The sequence below is a fragment of the Myotis yumanensis genome, unplaced genomic scaffold (assembly GCF_028538775.1).
Source record: "Myotis yumanensis isolate MYYU_CA2020_CCGP unplaced genomic scaffold, mMyoYum1.0.hap1 SCAF_8, whole genome shotgun sequence".
Taxonomy (NCBI): Eukaryota; Metazoa; Chordata; class Mammalia; order Chiroptera; family Vespertilionidae; genus Myotis; species Myotis yumanensis.
The window spans coordinates 75305332-75320056 of NW_027223759.1; the positions used below are offsets into that span (position 1 = coordinate 75305332).

General features: G+C 52.7%; 1 protein-coding gene across 1 annotated transcript in view; it reads left to right on the forward strand.

The window, feature by feature from the left end:
- The window catches only part of LCT (lactase), a 48341-nt gene that overhangs the window by 6913 nt on the left and 26703 nt on the right, over nucleotides 1-14725 (forward strand). The window contains exons 2-6 of the mRNA XM_070423076.1: nucleotides 1062-1141; nucleotides 3718-3801; nucleotides 6811-6913; nucleotides 8594-8672; nucleotides 12257-12983. Of these exons, the coding sequence (XP_070279177.1) occupies nucleotides 1062-1141; nucleotides 3718-3801; nucleotides 6811-6913; nucleotides 8594-8672; nucleotides 12257-12983 (1073 nt within the window). The remainder of the gene's footprint in view (nucleotides 1-1061; nucleotides 1142-3717; nucleotides 3802-6810; nucleotides 6914-8593; nucleotides 8673-12256; nucleotides 12984-14725) is intronic.

Below are 14725 nucleotides of genomic sequence, written 5' to 3' on the forward strand. Positions count from 1 at the left end.
ACAGACTGCAGCATGAAAGGTGGAGCCGTGGGCACAGGCAGTAAACTCCTGGAACAGCGTTATCTTATCAGAATGAGGACTGACTGTCTGGGTGACAGTCCCTGCGCAGAGGGTTTCAAAGTCCCATTGTGCTATTGAAAGAAGCCCCTGGGAGCTGGCAGCGGCTGCCAGTGGTGGTGCCATGGCTGGAAGAACTTTCTCCTGGGCAGCACTCGGATGAAAGAGAGAAGGCAAGGCATGTCGCCTCCAACTGTGGTTCTGTTCCTTGTTTATTTGGCGTTTTCCCTTCATGGGCCTGAGCACCTGTCATGCTCCAGTCCTCAGCTTGATATCTGCAGGGACTGAAGACGTGTTTAAGTTTTGCTGGTCAAGGAGCCTACACTCCAGTGGGAGATAAAGATGTGTGCTCATCTGAGCGTTCGAGAGCAATAGAGACAGCGAGGACCCCAGCCCCCAGCTTGCTGGATGCCCCGAGGGTCCCAGCCCCCAGCTTGCTGGATGCCCCGAGGGTCCCAGCCCCCAGCTTGCTGGATGCCCCAAGGGTCCCAGCCCCCAGCTTGCTGGATGCACTGAGGGTCCCGGCCCCCAGCTTGCTGAATGCCCCAGTTCCTGCTGGCAGGTGCTCCTGATGCACACAGATTCAAGCCCCACTGTTAGGTGATCAAATGTCAAAGCAAGTGGGTACAAGCCGCATATGTTTCTATCTCCTTGTCGCCCCCTCGGGACACAGGAGCGGCTGAGCTGGTGTTTGTACAGAGAACAGGGCCAGGCGACAGCAGCTCCCCAGAGCTCCCGCCTGGAGAGAAGCTGAGGAAGCAGCGGAGGCCTGCGTTCCTTTGAAAGGCTCTTGCAGAGGCCCAGGGCACAGGAGCATTCTCTAAAGGGTGCTTGTAAGCCGCCTTGTTTCCTAAAATCTTCCAGCTGCGGTTAAGCCGTGCGAGTGATACTCTTTTTAAATGGGTGGCCATGGAGTAGAAAGTTGATAGGCAGGGAGTCCCCACGCGGCCTCCGTGGCCACGGGCTCCCGCCCGCTCACCTGCTCTCCTCCCCGTTGGTTGCAGGTGGGAAGCTCTCGGTGGTCCTGCCAGCGGAAGCCGCCTCAGAGCTCCTGCGAGAACCCGCCACAGCCTCCCTGGCCAAGGTGAGGACAGACCTGCCTCTGCAACATCCCAGGAAAGTGCCATTTTCATTCCAGACGACCAGCTGGTGCTGTCTGTTAGCTCGACTTTTGATACGTGCCCTCTGGGGTCTGCTCTCGGGATTCACAGTGACTTTAGGTGAAATCCCCATGTTGGAGCCGCCGCTCCTGCTGGTCAGGTGTCAGCTTCTGCGCTGCTCGCTCTGATTTCTTATTAAAAGAGTCAAAATAGCGTGTTAGAAGGGAAGTCAGTTCATAGCAAAACAGGTACCAGGCAGAGGGCTCGTTCTTGTAAGTATGTGCTTCCTCGAGCCCCCATCCAGGTTTCTGCCTCCTCTAATATAACTTCTATTTTTAAAATCTTATTTATTGCTTTTTTCTTTTTAAGAGAGAGAGGGAGGGAGGGAGGGAGGGAGGGAGAGAAACATCAGTTTGCGGTTGTCTCCTGTCTGTGCCCTGACGGGATGGAACCGGAAACCTTGGTGTGTGGGGATGACGCTCTAACCACCGGAGCCCCGGCCAGGCGAAATACAGCTTTAAACGGTGGTTTTAATCAGAACAGCTAAACACCTGAGACTGAAGCTGCGGGCCCTCGGAAGGCTGGCTGCGGGCAGCGTGGAGAGCCATCAGGAAAAGGCCGATTCGGCAGTTCTTTGGCCCACAGGGCGCCGCCCGTGCCAGACACCGGCTGGTATGTGCGACACAGGGAGGCCCCACACTCAGCGTCTGGCCTTCGGGTTAATGAGCTCCGAAATTTACAATCCAGACGCGATAAGCTAGATATACGTGCTCCAAGGCCGAGTGTGTGGCTGGAACCGTCTGAATTGATTTACGAAGGGCAATAAGGCTATCAGCCGTGAACTCAGAGACCAAAGTGCTCATCAGGAAAGTGCGGGTGGAGCAGCAGCCTTTGCACCGTGCTCTGAATTACCATCCGTGCCAGGCCGTGCTTCTGAATTACCTTCCAAAAGCTTGGCGTTGCCCGGGCCCCTCCTGGGAGTTACACTCCCCTGCACTGCAGCAGGGGAGACCCCGCAGGGCCTGCCTGTGCGCTCCCTCTGACCTCACCTCATTTTCCCAGCCTGTGCCCCACTTTCTTCCTGTCTCCCGCACCCCTTCTAATCCTCCAGCCTTCCTCAGAAATCCCTCCCAACAAACTCTCCCCATTGTGAACGTCCGTCTGTCTGTCCGTCCGTGGGAGGGTGCTCTTCATCAGGAGGCCGAGCTGGGCCGGCTGTGGCCTCTCCCACCTGAAGCCCTTAGCCGGCTGTTTAGCCAGCAGCTCCCAGCGTCTGGTGTTGATCCGAATCGCCTCCGGGAGGTCCGAAAGGCTGGCGACCGCTGACCTGGAGGGCTCGTCACAGCGGCTGAGGCCAGTCCTGGGCCTGCAGAGGCCTCCCAGGCCCAGGTGAACCTAACCGCCCCCGAGGTCTGAGGACCTGGTGTGGACTTTCCTTATGACCCTGCTACGAGTCTGCCTTTGCTGGTGTGATCCCGCCTTTACTAACACTCTGCACTCAGTTGTCTGCCTCTTTGAATGTGACTCCCCACCCACTGGACCCAGCGCAGTGACTTTCAAGAGTGGACGCTCCATGAGGATGAGTTGTGAGGACTGGACAAAAGCAGGAGCTGAGCGGCCCGGGCGGGAGTGGGAGGTTGGGTGTCCCACCAGGCGTGTGGGACGGTTAGTAAACACCGATGAGAACGTGACGGGGAAGCCGTAGGGCTCCGGTGGAGGCAGCTGTCCCAGCCCGCCGCACACACGGTGTCACCAGGGCCCAGTACCCAGTCTTTGTTCTTAGGGACAGATGATCCACTGGGGGGTAGGGCAGGGAGGATCAGGAAATGGCGTGCTGACCAGGGCAGGGGAGGGAATCACAGTGTCTGTTATGTGTTTAGACTGTGAATCTGAAGTTCTTAGAGTTCATGCAGGCCAGAGGCAGGGCGGAGGGCATGTCCTTCCCTGGGCCAGGGTGGGATGGGATGGGGAAGACCACGGCCGAGAGAGCGGTGTTCTCGGGTAATAGCTTGGGCCAGGCGAGGGCCACCTGGGCGGACTTTAAACTGTGGCTGGAAGTAGCCAGTGGCTGTAGCCTCCGATGAAAAGAAAGCTCAGTACTGCAGGGGGCTCTGCAGAGATCCCTGGGGGAGGGGGGGTGTGGGTGGCAGAGGCTCCCCTGCCTCCGTCCTGGCAAAGTGGGGCCACACGGAGGTGCGGCCCAGGGCAGCCCTGGCCGCCGACTCCCTCCTAGGGCTCACCTGCTTGGTGCGAGCCCGCCATGTCTGGCATACAGCACTCCGCTCACTCATTCGTTTACTCATAGGCAATTATTGAGCGCTTACTGGGTGCCAAGCACTTGCTGAGTACATAGATGATGTATCCCAGCAGCACACAGCTCCTCCCACCAGAAACACACACACATTCTCACTCCTTCCCCAGCTGCTCCTCCGCCTGCTTTTCCCTCGGAAAATCCCACGTTGGAGTCTTCAGTTCAGTGATGGGGGAGAAACGAAACATTTCTGAGCAGTTCCTCATCAGAAATCGCTTATCTCTGATGACCCTGTTTCCTTCTTTCTAGGACGCAGTCGATTTCCTGTCTCTTGATTGGTCTTATGATTGCCAAGGAGGCCCGAGTCTGCTGCAGGAGCTGAGGGAGCTGCAGGTGAGTTGGACATTCCTGTCCGATGCTGGGTGGCAGCGGCTCCTGGGAGCACAGTCCACGTTTACCGCGTGGGCTGGTGTGTGCACTGAACTGCCGCTTACACTCGGCAGACCTGCTGCGCTGTGTCCGGGAGCTTCCCCAGAGCATCGCTGGAGGGTGTGGGGAGGCGAGGTCTTCCCCGGGAAGGATGGTGAGGGTTGGCTGTTAAGGTAAACGTTTACCTGCAAGTCCTGCTTTCCTGTGTAGAAATCCACTGAGGATCCAAATTCCAGATTAACAACGACATTTCCTGGGTTTGGCTCCCGGTTGCACAACAGTGTGGATGTGCTTAATGCCTCTGAACGGTGCTCTTACACATGGTTAAGACGGCAACGTTTATGTTATGTGTAATTTACCACACAATTTTTAACAAATGACATTTGACACCCAGGTCTGCAAAATCAGATACCAGCTTTCGGGACTTTCTTATAACCTCTGACCCGGTATTGTTTTCCCCAAGTCTAACGATTCTGACTCCTTAGAGCAGTGGTTCTCAGCCTTCCTAATGCTGCGACCCTTTGATACAGTTCCTCATGTTGTGGTGACCCCAACCATATAATTATTTTTGTTGCTACTTCATAACTGTAATTTTGCTACTGTTATGAATCATAAGGTAAATACCTGATATGCAGGATGTATTTTCATTGTTACAAATTGAACATAATTAAAGCATAGTGATTAATCCCAAAAACAATATGTAATTATATATGTGTTTTCCGATGGTCTTAGGCGACCCCTGTGAAAGGGTCGTTCGACCCCCAAAGGGATTGCAACCCCCAAGTTGAGAACTGCTGCCTTAGAGGGAGTATGTCAAACTCATGGCAGGCGGGCCGCATGCCTCGTTTATTTAAACATGCTTGCCTTAGAGAGAATATGGCAGGTGTCTCCTACCCAACTATTAGCTCCTCTCCTGCGCTTGGTCACTGCTGTGCTTCCTTGCTTAATTCCTGGAATCCGACTGTGCCCCCTCCTGGCAGAGTGTAACTGACTACATGCCCAGCAGTTTCCCTCTGGACCTGCCGAGTCCTGGCAGTGTTCCTGCCCTTACCCCTGAAGAGCCAGCTGCCCTCTTGCAGGCCTTGTTCCAGCCTGTGCAGGTTCGGGCACAAAGCCACGCCTTGCCCTGTGCCTCCTGGTTTTGATCCCAGCACCTCCACCACCACGGAGATGGATTGTCAGAGGAGGTACTCATTTAAAGGCCACACTCGTTAATGTTAAGGCTCAGTGCTGCAGCTAGGCGGGCCTCCATTCTTCCCGAGGCAGGAGGCCTGAGATGGACAAAGCAGCATCTGTCCCATCCCCATAGCTGTGTTTCCAGCTGGCCCGTGTAGGTGCTGCTGCTTTTGTTGTCTACAGACAAGAGGGTCTCCTCAGAATAGCAGGCGCCTTCACCAGACTTTTGAGTGCTAGCTGCTCGGGTTTCAGAGCCTGCTCCACCGCGGGCACCGGGCGGGCACTTCTTCTCACAGGACCTCCCCTCTCAGCACCCCCAGGACCAAGCCACCGAACCAACGTCAGACACTGGGTCGGGAGCCCAGGCTGAGGTTGGACCTGGGCTTTCCCAGGACACCGCACTGCCCCTCAAAAACCACAATAAGCCCAAGGTGTTGGGAGCATGCTCATTGGGGTGGCCCTTTTGAAAATCACCTGTGATCTTAGTTGTTTTGTAAGCACCTCATAGGGGCCCGGAGCCTGCACTGTGGGCTTGCTGCCAGGTTTCTGGGCCACAGGCAGCTCTGGGGGGTCTCCGAGGCCTGCAGATGCCTGCGGTGACTGAATCTGTCTCTCATCTTCCTCAAGCAATTCAACCAAGGCCTGTTGCTCAGCTCCGGGGCTGAGGCGCGGGGGACGTTTGGAAACCCTGGGTTATGCGGGTGCAGCACTTGGACACGCCGCACAGCCCTGGCTCCACTGCTGCTGGGGGATGTGGGGTACAGTTTCCCTTTTTACATGAAAACATTCTCAAGGGGCCCTGCTCCTGCAGTGGCTGGACAGAGCTGTGACCCCTCACTTCGTAGCCACCAGCCAAATAGTAAACCTCCCCGGACAAAGAGCAGCCACTCACTGCACCTGCAGCGGATCTATTTCCTCTTGTCTCCTCGGGTGGGAATGACATCCAGATGTGACCAGCAGCTCAGAAGCTGCCCTAACGGGGCAGGATGACCACTCTGGTCACGCAGTGGTGGGGAGAGAACCCAGCTGGAGAGGTGGCCCCTCTGGTGCCGTTCATTACTTGCCTGGTAGCATTTCCCAGTCACCACAGCAGGACAGGAAGGCAGTCGTTTCTCCCCGAGAGAGGGGCTGACTTGCGTCCACAGGAATCAGCTGCCTCCTGCACGTGACACACTGGGGATCGGGCCCACAGCCCGGCCTGCACCCCGACTGGGAATGGAACTGGTGTTCTCTTAGTTCATGGGGTCAGTGCTCAACTACTGAGCCACACGGCCTGGGCTCCTTTTATCTTTTTATTATGGGAGATGTCAGACATAGCCAAAGTACAATGAAGCCACCCCCGTTTCAAAACTAGCACCTTGTGGTTAATCTGGTTTCTTCTGTACCTTACCTTCCCCCAAACCAGATTGTCTTGAAGTAAAGCCCAGACATCCATAAACACCGTGAAGGAGGCACCTGACTCAGCTTCCTGTGGGAACACAGTCCCCTGACCAGGACGCACTGCCTCGTTCCTGGGCCTGACACAGAGCCTGGTTCCAGGTGGTGCCTCGGAAGCCTGCGATGAAGACAGATGGGCCTGTCTGCTTGAGGGGGGTCAGTGGGGAGGGTGGCCTATGGTACTGAAAAGTTAGCTCTCTCTCCCGCAGAGCCTGGAGTCAGCTCCCTGTATTAACTGGGAAGGCTAGAGGTAACTTCCAAAACCAGATTGAGTATTTGTAGCTTCTCATCTTGAAATATCGGTCCCTGCTATCAAAAGACGTACAGTTTCGGTTCACTGGCTGGCCTTTATCTTTGCAGACTATTGAGCCAAAAGTGAAAGTTTTCATCTTCAATCTAAAACTCCAGGACTGCCCCTCCACCAGCAAGAACTGGGTTGAGCTGCTCTTCAGCCTCTTCGAAGGTGAGTGGACCATCACTGGAAGGGCTTTGAGTGACATTTGGTGCACTGATTCAGGGGAGGGGCGGGGGTAGCAGTCTTGAAAGTCTGGGGTTCCAATAGGAGGAGGACCCAAGGAGAGTTGGTGTGAGAGCCCATCCCCGATGGGTTTAGTGCCCCTTGCCTTCCTGTTGTTGGTCCTTAGCTCCCATTGACCCGAGAAAGATGCCAAGGATACCTTGGTCTTATGCAAATAAAGACCATCAGGCACCAGGTGTCTGGTGTAAGCATGGGAACTGCTCTGTGTCTGTCTGTCCACTTCCATTACCTCTTTCTTTAAGTTTTCTCACCTCTGCACCCCGTGGCAGGGCTGCCTCTCTGCCCCCAGCCAGCCCCTCTGCTTACCCTGTTCATTTCCCCATGACCTCAACTTGCACTTGGTCCTGGTGGGTACCTGAGCTGTAGGTCTAGGACCACCTCCTCAATAGCTCTGGTTCTTAACAGTGAATCTGATTGGTTGGCATAGTTCAGGAGATTGCTCCTGCTCCAATCAGGTCAAGGGAAAGGTGGGGTCTATTAAGGCATTGGGGGCTGAGAGCCACTAGACCAGCGGTTCTCAACCTGTGGGTCGCGACCCCTTTGGCGGTCGAACGACCCTTTCACAGGGGTCGCCTAAGACCATCCTGCATATCAGATATTTACATTACGATTCATAACAGTAGCAACATTACAGTTATGAAGTAGCAATGAAAATAATTTTATGGTTGGGGGTCACAACATGAGGAACTGTATTTAAAGGGCCAGAAGGTTGAGAAACACTGCACTAGACACTGTAGGAGGGGCCAAGGGGCATGTTCCTAGTGCCCTGAGAGTCAGTCCAGTCACCCTATAAGGTCAGCACGTGGGACACGTCAGTAGTGTCCTTCCCACCACTTGTAACCAGTGCTGGGCTGGCTTCACAGGCCTCAGGAAACTTGTCCGTAGATGCCACGTACTGACCCTCGCCTCTCACAGCACAGCAAGTTCTTAAATGCCATCCCTTTCTAAATGGCTTCAATGGTCGGTTTTATGTTTAACATACAGTTTACCATATATTTTTAAAAACCACCCCTTTCTGATATTTGATTTCTAAACTAATTGTTCTCCATGTGTGGTCGCCAGACTGGCGGCTTCAGCCTCACGTGGGAACCTGATGGACATTCCCAGGCTCCAGCCCACCGCAGACCAGAACTGACCAGAAACTTTGGAGGGGCCCAGCCATGTGTGTTTAATAAGCGCTGCAGGTGATGCTGGTGCACACAGAGTTTGAGAGCCACTGTCCTAAGTCCTAAGTAGGTAGAGACCACTTCTGACCTCCTTCAATCCTTGGCCCGTGGAATTCTCCGCAGGGGCTTGGAACCATTGCTTAGAGCAGCGGTTCTCAACCTGTGGGTCGCGAACAATGAACATACATCCTGCATATCAGATATTTATATTACGGTTCATAACAATAGCAAAATTACAGTTACGAAGTAGCAACGAAAATAATTTTATGGTTGGGGGTCACCACAACATGAGGAACTGTATTAAAGGGTCGCAACATTAGGAAGGTTGAGAACCACTGGCTTAGAGGCTGGGTGTGTTGTATACGTGAGGGAAACCATTGATTGCATCATGTGCATTGTTGGGCTTCAGATAGAGTTAATTAAACTTCTTCTCTTACAGCCCTCGATAAAGACCAAGGGCTCATCATTGGGTCTGACATTAATACATTCCTGAACTGTTCACCAGATCTCGAGCAAAGGTAATGTCGATTTCCTGTCAAACCATCCATAACTGGTATTTGCGGACTACTCTGCTATTCTGTCACACGTGTCATCTCATGGGACTGTTGGCATCTGCCTCTCAGGCCAGTGGGTAAATGGTGGACATTTTAGAGGAGGAAGATGAAGGCTCAGAGGGGCAAGCAGGGAGAACCCATCTCTCACCGAGTCTTACTCTGGGCCCCACATGTTTCTGGAATTCTCTGTCATTGGGCCACCTTGCCGCGCACACACAAGTGCACACAGCTGGGATTTGTACCCCTGCCTTCTGGTTTACAATCCTGTGAGTTTGTGGCAGAGCAGGCGGGGGAGATAGATCTGAGCACCCCACTGACGCCGTGTGGTCTGAGTAAGAGGTGAGTCCTCTGCATCCGTTTCCTCGTGGAAAATGTGAGACAGCGTCCCCGTGAGGAGACCGTGTAGTAGAAGCCTAACTCGGGGGTGTTCTCAGGACAGAGACTTTAATTTATCCTTGGGTTGCAAATAATTTAACAAATTACCAAAATTTGTAAAAGACATCTTAAAAAATAGAGCAGATTTGAGGTTCTCCCCATGATTATAGGACTTCACCCACTCACATCCCAATGTGCTTCTCGAGGGAGCGAGAAAAGGACGGTGTGGAAACCCGCATTGGGAGTTCCCCAGACCCTCAACTCCATGGGGTGTGTCACCAGGGCAGCTCCGTGCACCGTGCATTAGGGAAGGACAGAGCCATCACTTGGCTGCCCGACCATCGGCGAGAGCTCTCCTGTGTTCACCGCAGATGTTTCTAGCGTGGCTCAGTCCAAGCTCGGCGTAGGCTTCAGTCACCACCACCTCTTTGTACTTTTCCTCTCCCAGCTCTTGGCTGTCCTGTGCTGATTCTCCTTCTATTGTTTATTCCTGTCAACTCACTTCCAATCAGCAATTCACATCAACACCCCGAGCAGCTGCCACATGTCAGGCTCTGTGCTGGAGTCTGCGCAGTGCAGTGGGCACATAGGTTGGACCTGCTCCCTGACCACACTTGGAGTCAGCTGGGCTATGACTTCTCAGAAAGCAAAACTCAAGCCCGCTGGTGTGGCTCAGCAGTTGAGCATCGACCTAGGAACCAGGAGCCACATGCCTGGGTTGCAGCCTCAATCCCCAGTGTGGGGCGTGCGGGTGGTGACGGATCAATGATTCTCTCATCACTGATATTTCTCTCTCTCTCCCTCTCCCTTCCTTTCTGAAATCAATAAAAATATATTAAATTTAAAAAAAACAAAGCAAAACTCAAGAGGTCATAATAAAAGGAGTACCTTGAGAGGTTAATGATTATAAAACCATGAGATACATGACACCAGTTCCAGGGTTCCCTTGATCTTTGCCTGAAGTGAAGGTTACACTGGCTGATGTTAAACTGACAGTGGGGATCCTCACCTAGGAGATATTGATGGAGAACCTCTGGGTGCAGGGGCAGGTGGAGGGGGTTGTAAGAGGACTAACATTGCTTTATCATTTGAGAGTTTTAGACCTTGGGGGTGAGACAAAGAGGCCCATCAATGACTCTAACACAAGAGTGAGGCATGAAGCACAGCACTGCTCCCCAGAGCGGGGAGAGAGTCTGATCTGGGATGTTCTGAGGTGGCTTGGAGCAGAGGGCGGGCCGGCTGACGGAGGGACAGCTGGAGGGGCTGGGCAGAGATAGGGGCTTCGTGGACTAAATATCTAACCACGTTAGGCAAACCCAGGACTCCCAGCTCCAAGGTTTACGTGGGAAGTTCTGTTGTACCCAGGGGCAGTTTATTTATTTCTTCAAGACCTCTTCCCGCCCAAGCTAGACAGCCAGGGTCAGAGCAGCCGAGGCTGTGCACTGAGTGGGTGTCGTCTGTGTCCCTGGTGTGTTCCAGAGTCGTGCGTAAGTTCTAGATAATTCACAGCTATAGCTCATCATTTCCCCTCCCCACTCTCACAGCAAATGTGGGTGAGTTGATGCTTCATAACACAGGAGGTGCTTAGTTAGGGTGGCAAGGCCCCGGCTCCCCTGAATGGAGGGAGGCCCCTCTACAGCACCCCTGTCACTTCCACCAGTTCTTCATTCTGGGCCAGCTCAGTAGAAGGGCCAACCCTCTCCACATGATGGCCCTCTGTACTCCACCCCATTTTCCCCAAGTGTGTTCTCTTCTCCAGACCAGAATCTATACCCATCCTTCCTCAGGGTCGCCCTCTGCTGGTGGAACTATGCAGGCTCTGGCATGCAGCTTTCTAGCCTGCCAGACATGACCCATAGATGGGGAAATTAATTTAGAGGTTTGATTTGAAACATTAAAAAACAAACGTACCCCCCCCCCAAAAATGGAAGGGAGGAAAGAATCAGAATTCAGTGCTTATAATGAGAGTATTTTCATGTTTTATTTCAGATATATTTATTATTATCTTTTAATCCTCACCAGAGGATATTTTCCTGTTGATTTTTAGGGAGAGTGGAAGAGAGAGGGAAAGACAGAAACATCGATGTGAGAAAAACACATTGACTGGTTGCCTCCTGCAAGAGCCGCAACCAGGGCCCAGGTCTGGGGAGGAGCCTGCAGCCGAGGTACATGCCCTTGACCAGAATCAAACCCAGGACCCTTTGGTCCACAGGCCTACGCTCTATCCACTGAGCCAAACTGGCTCGGGCCAGATATATTTATTTCTGAAATAAAACACAAAATATATGTGGACATAAATATCTATACATCTACACACATACATAGTGATATGTGTTTAAAAATACAGATTCTACCATTCGCAAGCTATGTGATCAAGGAGAAGTTTCCATTTAAAAAAACCCACAAGATATGAGTTCATTTACATAAAGTCTGGAGAGGGGCAGTCTAGAGTGGTTATAATCGCCAGGAATCCAGGCTCCTCTCTTGTTGCTTTGTCAGCCTTCACAAGGCTCCTTCCTCCTGGTGCAGCATGGATACCTAAGGTCCAGGCAGCAGGAAGGGGCGAGGAGGCTGCAGCCGGGCTGGTCTCTGCCGGCTACATATCAACAGAGGCGCACAGCAGTGCGATCATTGAAACTTCTGTGCCAGCTGCCAAATAGCTGGTGCCAGTTACTCATTTCTCTAAGTCTCAGCTTCCTCCTCTGAGGGTGGAGATAAATAAATAGAGTCCCTAGCTAGCTCATAAATGCATTATGAAAGTCAAATGGCATAACATGCATACGTTTTATCACAGTGGCCAGCACAGAATCAAAGCTCAGTACATTGAAGTCAGCATGAGTATGACCTATGTTTTATAAACAATAAATTATAAGAAAAAAAAAGGTGTGGCATGAAAACTGAAGACAGTCCTCAGGGTGAGCTAATACAGAGAACAGTCGCATTGGTACGGTGTTTGTGTTTGCACAGGAGCAATGACAACTCCACTAAGGAGGGGTAATAATGATCATTTCCCCCCCGACCAGCCACTTCCTGCCCGTGACTTTGTAGACATGGCTTTCCGCTCAGGGTCTCTGTGTCTTTACCGATTACAGACCTTGTCACAGTTCGTCAGTCGGGGGCATGTGTACTCAGAGTCATTACTTACCATGTCCTTCCATGTCACTTTGTTGTAGCAGGGCTTGTCCCCAGGCTGACAGCCTGACCCTGCAGGGTGCCCGGCAGTGGGACTTGGAGACAGCCGTGGGCTCCTCGCCGCCCAGCTCTGCCTATCGGAACGTCTGGGAAGCGTTCGCTCACCAGCCCAGGGCGGAAAGGGATGCTTTCCTGCGGGATGTTTTCCCTGAAGGCTTCCTCTGGGGCGTCTCCACGGGAGCCTTCAATGTGGAAGGAGGCTGGGCTGAGGACGGAAGAGGAGCAAGCGTGTGGGACAGACTCGGACCCCAGAAGGCCGCCACAGGCCAGGCAACTCCAAGCGTGGCCAGCGACAGTTACCACAAGGTGGACTCCGACATCTCCCTGCTTCGCGGCCTCCGGGCTCAGGTCTACAAGTTCTCCATCTCCTGGTCCCGCATCTTCCCCACGGGGCACGGGCGCAGCCCCAACCTCCGGGGTGTCGCCTACTACAACAAGCTGATCGACAGCCTGCTGGACTCGCACATCCAGCCCATGGCCACGCTGTTCCACTGGGACCTGCCGCAGGCCCTGCAGGACCGAGGCGGGTGGCAGAACGAGAGTGTGGTGGACGCTTTCCTGGACTATGCAGCCTTCTGCTTCTCCACCTTTGGGGACCGTGTGAAGCTGTGGGTGACCTTCCACGAGCCGTGGGTGATGAGCTATGCGGGCTACGGCACCGGCCAACACCCGCCGGGCATCTCCGACCCAGGAGTGGCCTCCTTTAAGGTACTTCTCTTCTTTGCAGCTCCTACTCGTTAGAAGAGATAGGACGTTTGGTGGGGAAAAGTCATTTACCTTCCTACCAGCAAGTGTTTACTTTTTGTTTTTTAAAGGAAATCAGAGAAAGGGAAGGAACCATAAAGTGTTAATCACCTTATTTTGTCCAAGAACAGAGCTGGCTCTTTACAAATAGTCATGACATCCTCAGAGTGGCACTGATGGGTGTGACTACATCCTCAGGGCAGCACTGATGGGTGTGACTACATCCTCAGGGCAGCACTGATGGGTGTGACTACATCCTCAGGATGGCACTGATGGGTGTGACTACATCCTCAGAGCAGCACTGATGGGTGTGACTACATCCTCAGAACAGCACTGATGGGTGTGACTGTACCCTCAGGGCAGCACTGATGGGTGTGACTACATCCTCAGGGCAGCACTGATGGGTGTGACTGTATTCTCAGGGCGTCACTAATGGGTGTGACTACATCCTCAGGGCAGCACTGATGGGTGTGACTACATCCTCAGGACACCTGATGGGTGAGAAAGTCGTGGCTCAGGAGGAGAAACCATTTGGTCATGATGACATCACTAGTGGGTTAGTTAGAAGCCAAAATTTGAGCCCAAGTCTGCCTGACTCCAAAGCAAGTTTTCTGAGTCACCCAGGACTCTCAATTAACAGAAAACCCAACTTCAATCATGCAGGTGGGAGATGTATGAGCTCAGGAAACTGGAAAGTCTTGGTTTAGGTGATCAGACCACAGACAATGCTGCCAGGACCCAGTTTCGCTCCTGCTCTTGCCCCCTTGTTGGCTTTATTCCTGGGCTGCCTGGTGGCCAGGTGGCAGCAGCCCTCTCTCATCTGTCAGGACCAGTTGGAAGCAAGCGTGCCTTTGTCTGTCATTCGCAGCAAGTCTCCCTGTGTTTCTGGTCTCTGTGTGAGTCACATGGCGTGCTGACAGGCTGGGTCCAGGTCCCAGCTCTACCCCTCAGCACAGTGGTTGAGAGGCGGGGAACTGGGAAGTGGCACAGGTTGGCTTTCCAGAGAGCAGACAGAGTATTAGTTCAACAAGAAGGAGATGTATATAATAGAGACAAAATATAAAATGGCTTCCTTCCATCTTTTCCTTTTTCTTCAAAATCTCCCAGAAAACCCACCAGCTTTCCCTGGCAGCATTCTCCAGGAGGGACATGTTAGCCGGGCTCTTCCCTGCCACACTTCAGGGTTTGTTCTGAAGGGGGTATATACTGTGTCCCATGCTAGGTCTTAAGGAGGATGCACAGCCCATGTCCGTGAGGTCTTAAAACCTTTGGGGGAAATGATGTTAACACACATAAGAAAATTGGAAAACAATTCAAAATGTCTGCAATTAGCATAAGCTGTAAATGAATAAATGCTTCAATAAAATGCCAAAACCATAGCACTTCGTCAAGGTTTCCATCCTGCTCTTGTTCAGCAAGTACACCAGGAAGAGAAACTGCGCTTCTGAAGATGGAAGGTTTGGACCTTTCTGCGTGTCTCCTGCGTGTCACCCAAACCTTTCCTCCTTAGGCTTCTTCTCTTTTTTTTCTAAGCATACTTTAAGAAGTATATATGTTTTTATTGATTTTAGAGAGAGGAAGGGAAAGGAGAGAGAGAGAAATATTGATGTGAGAGAGAAACATTGATCAGTTGCCTCCTGCACACACCCCGATCGAGGACTGAACCCGCACCCCAGGCATGTTCCTGACTGTGAATCAAATTGGCA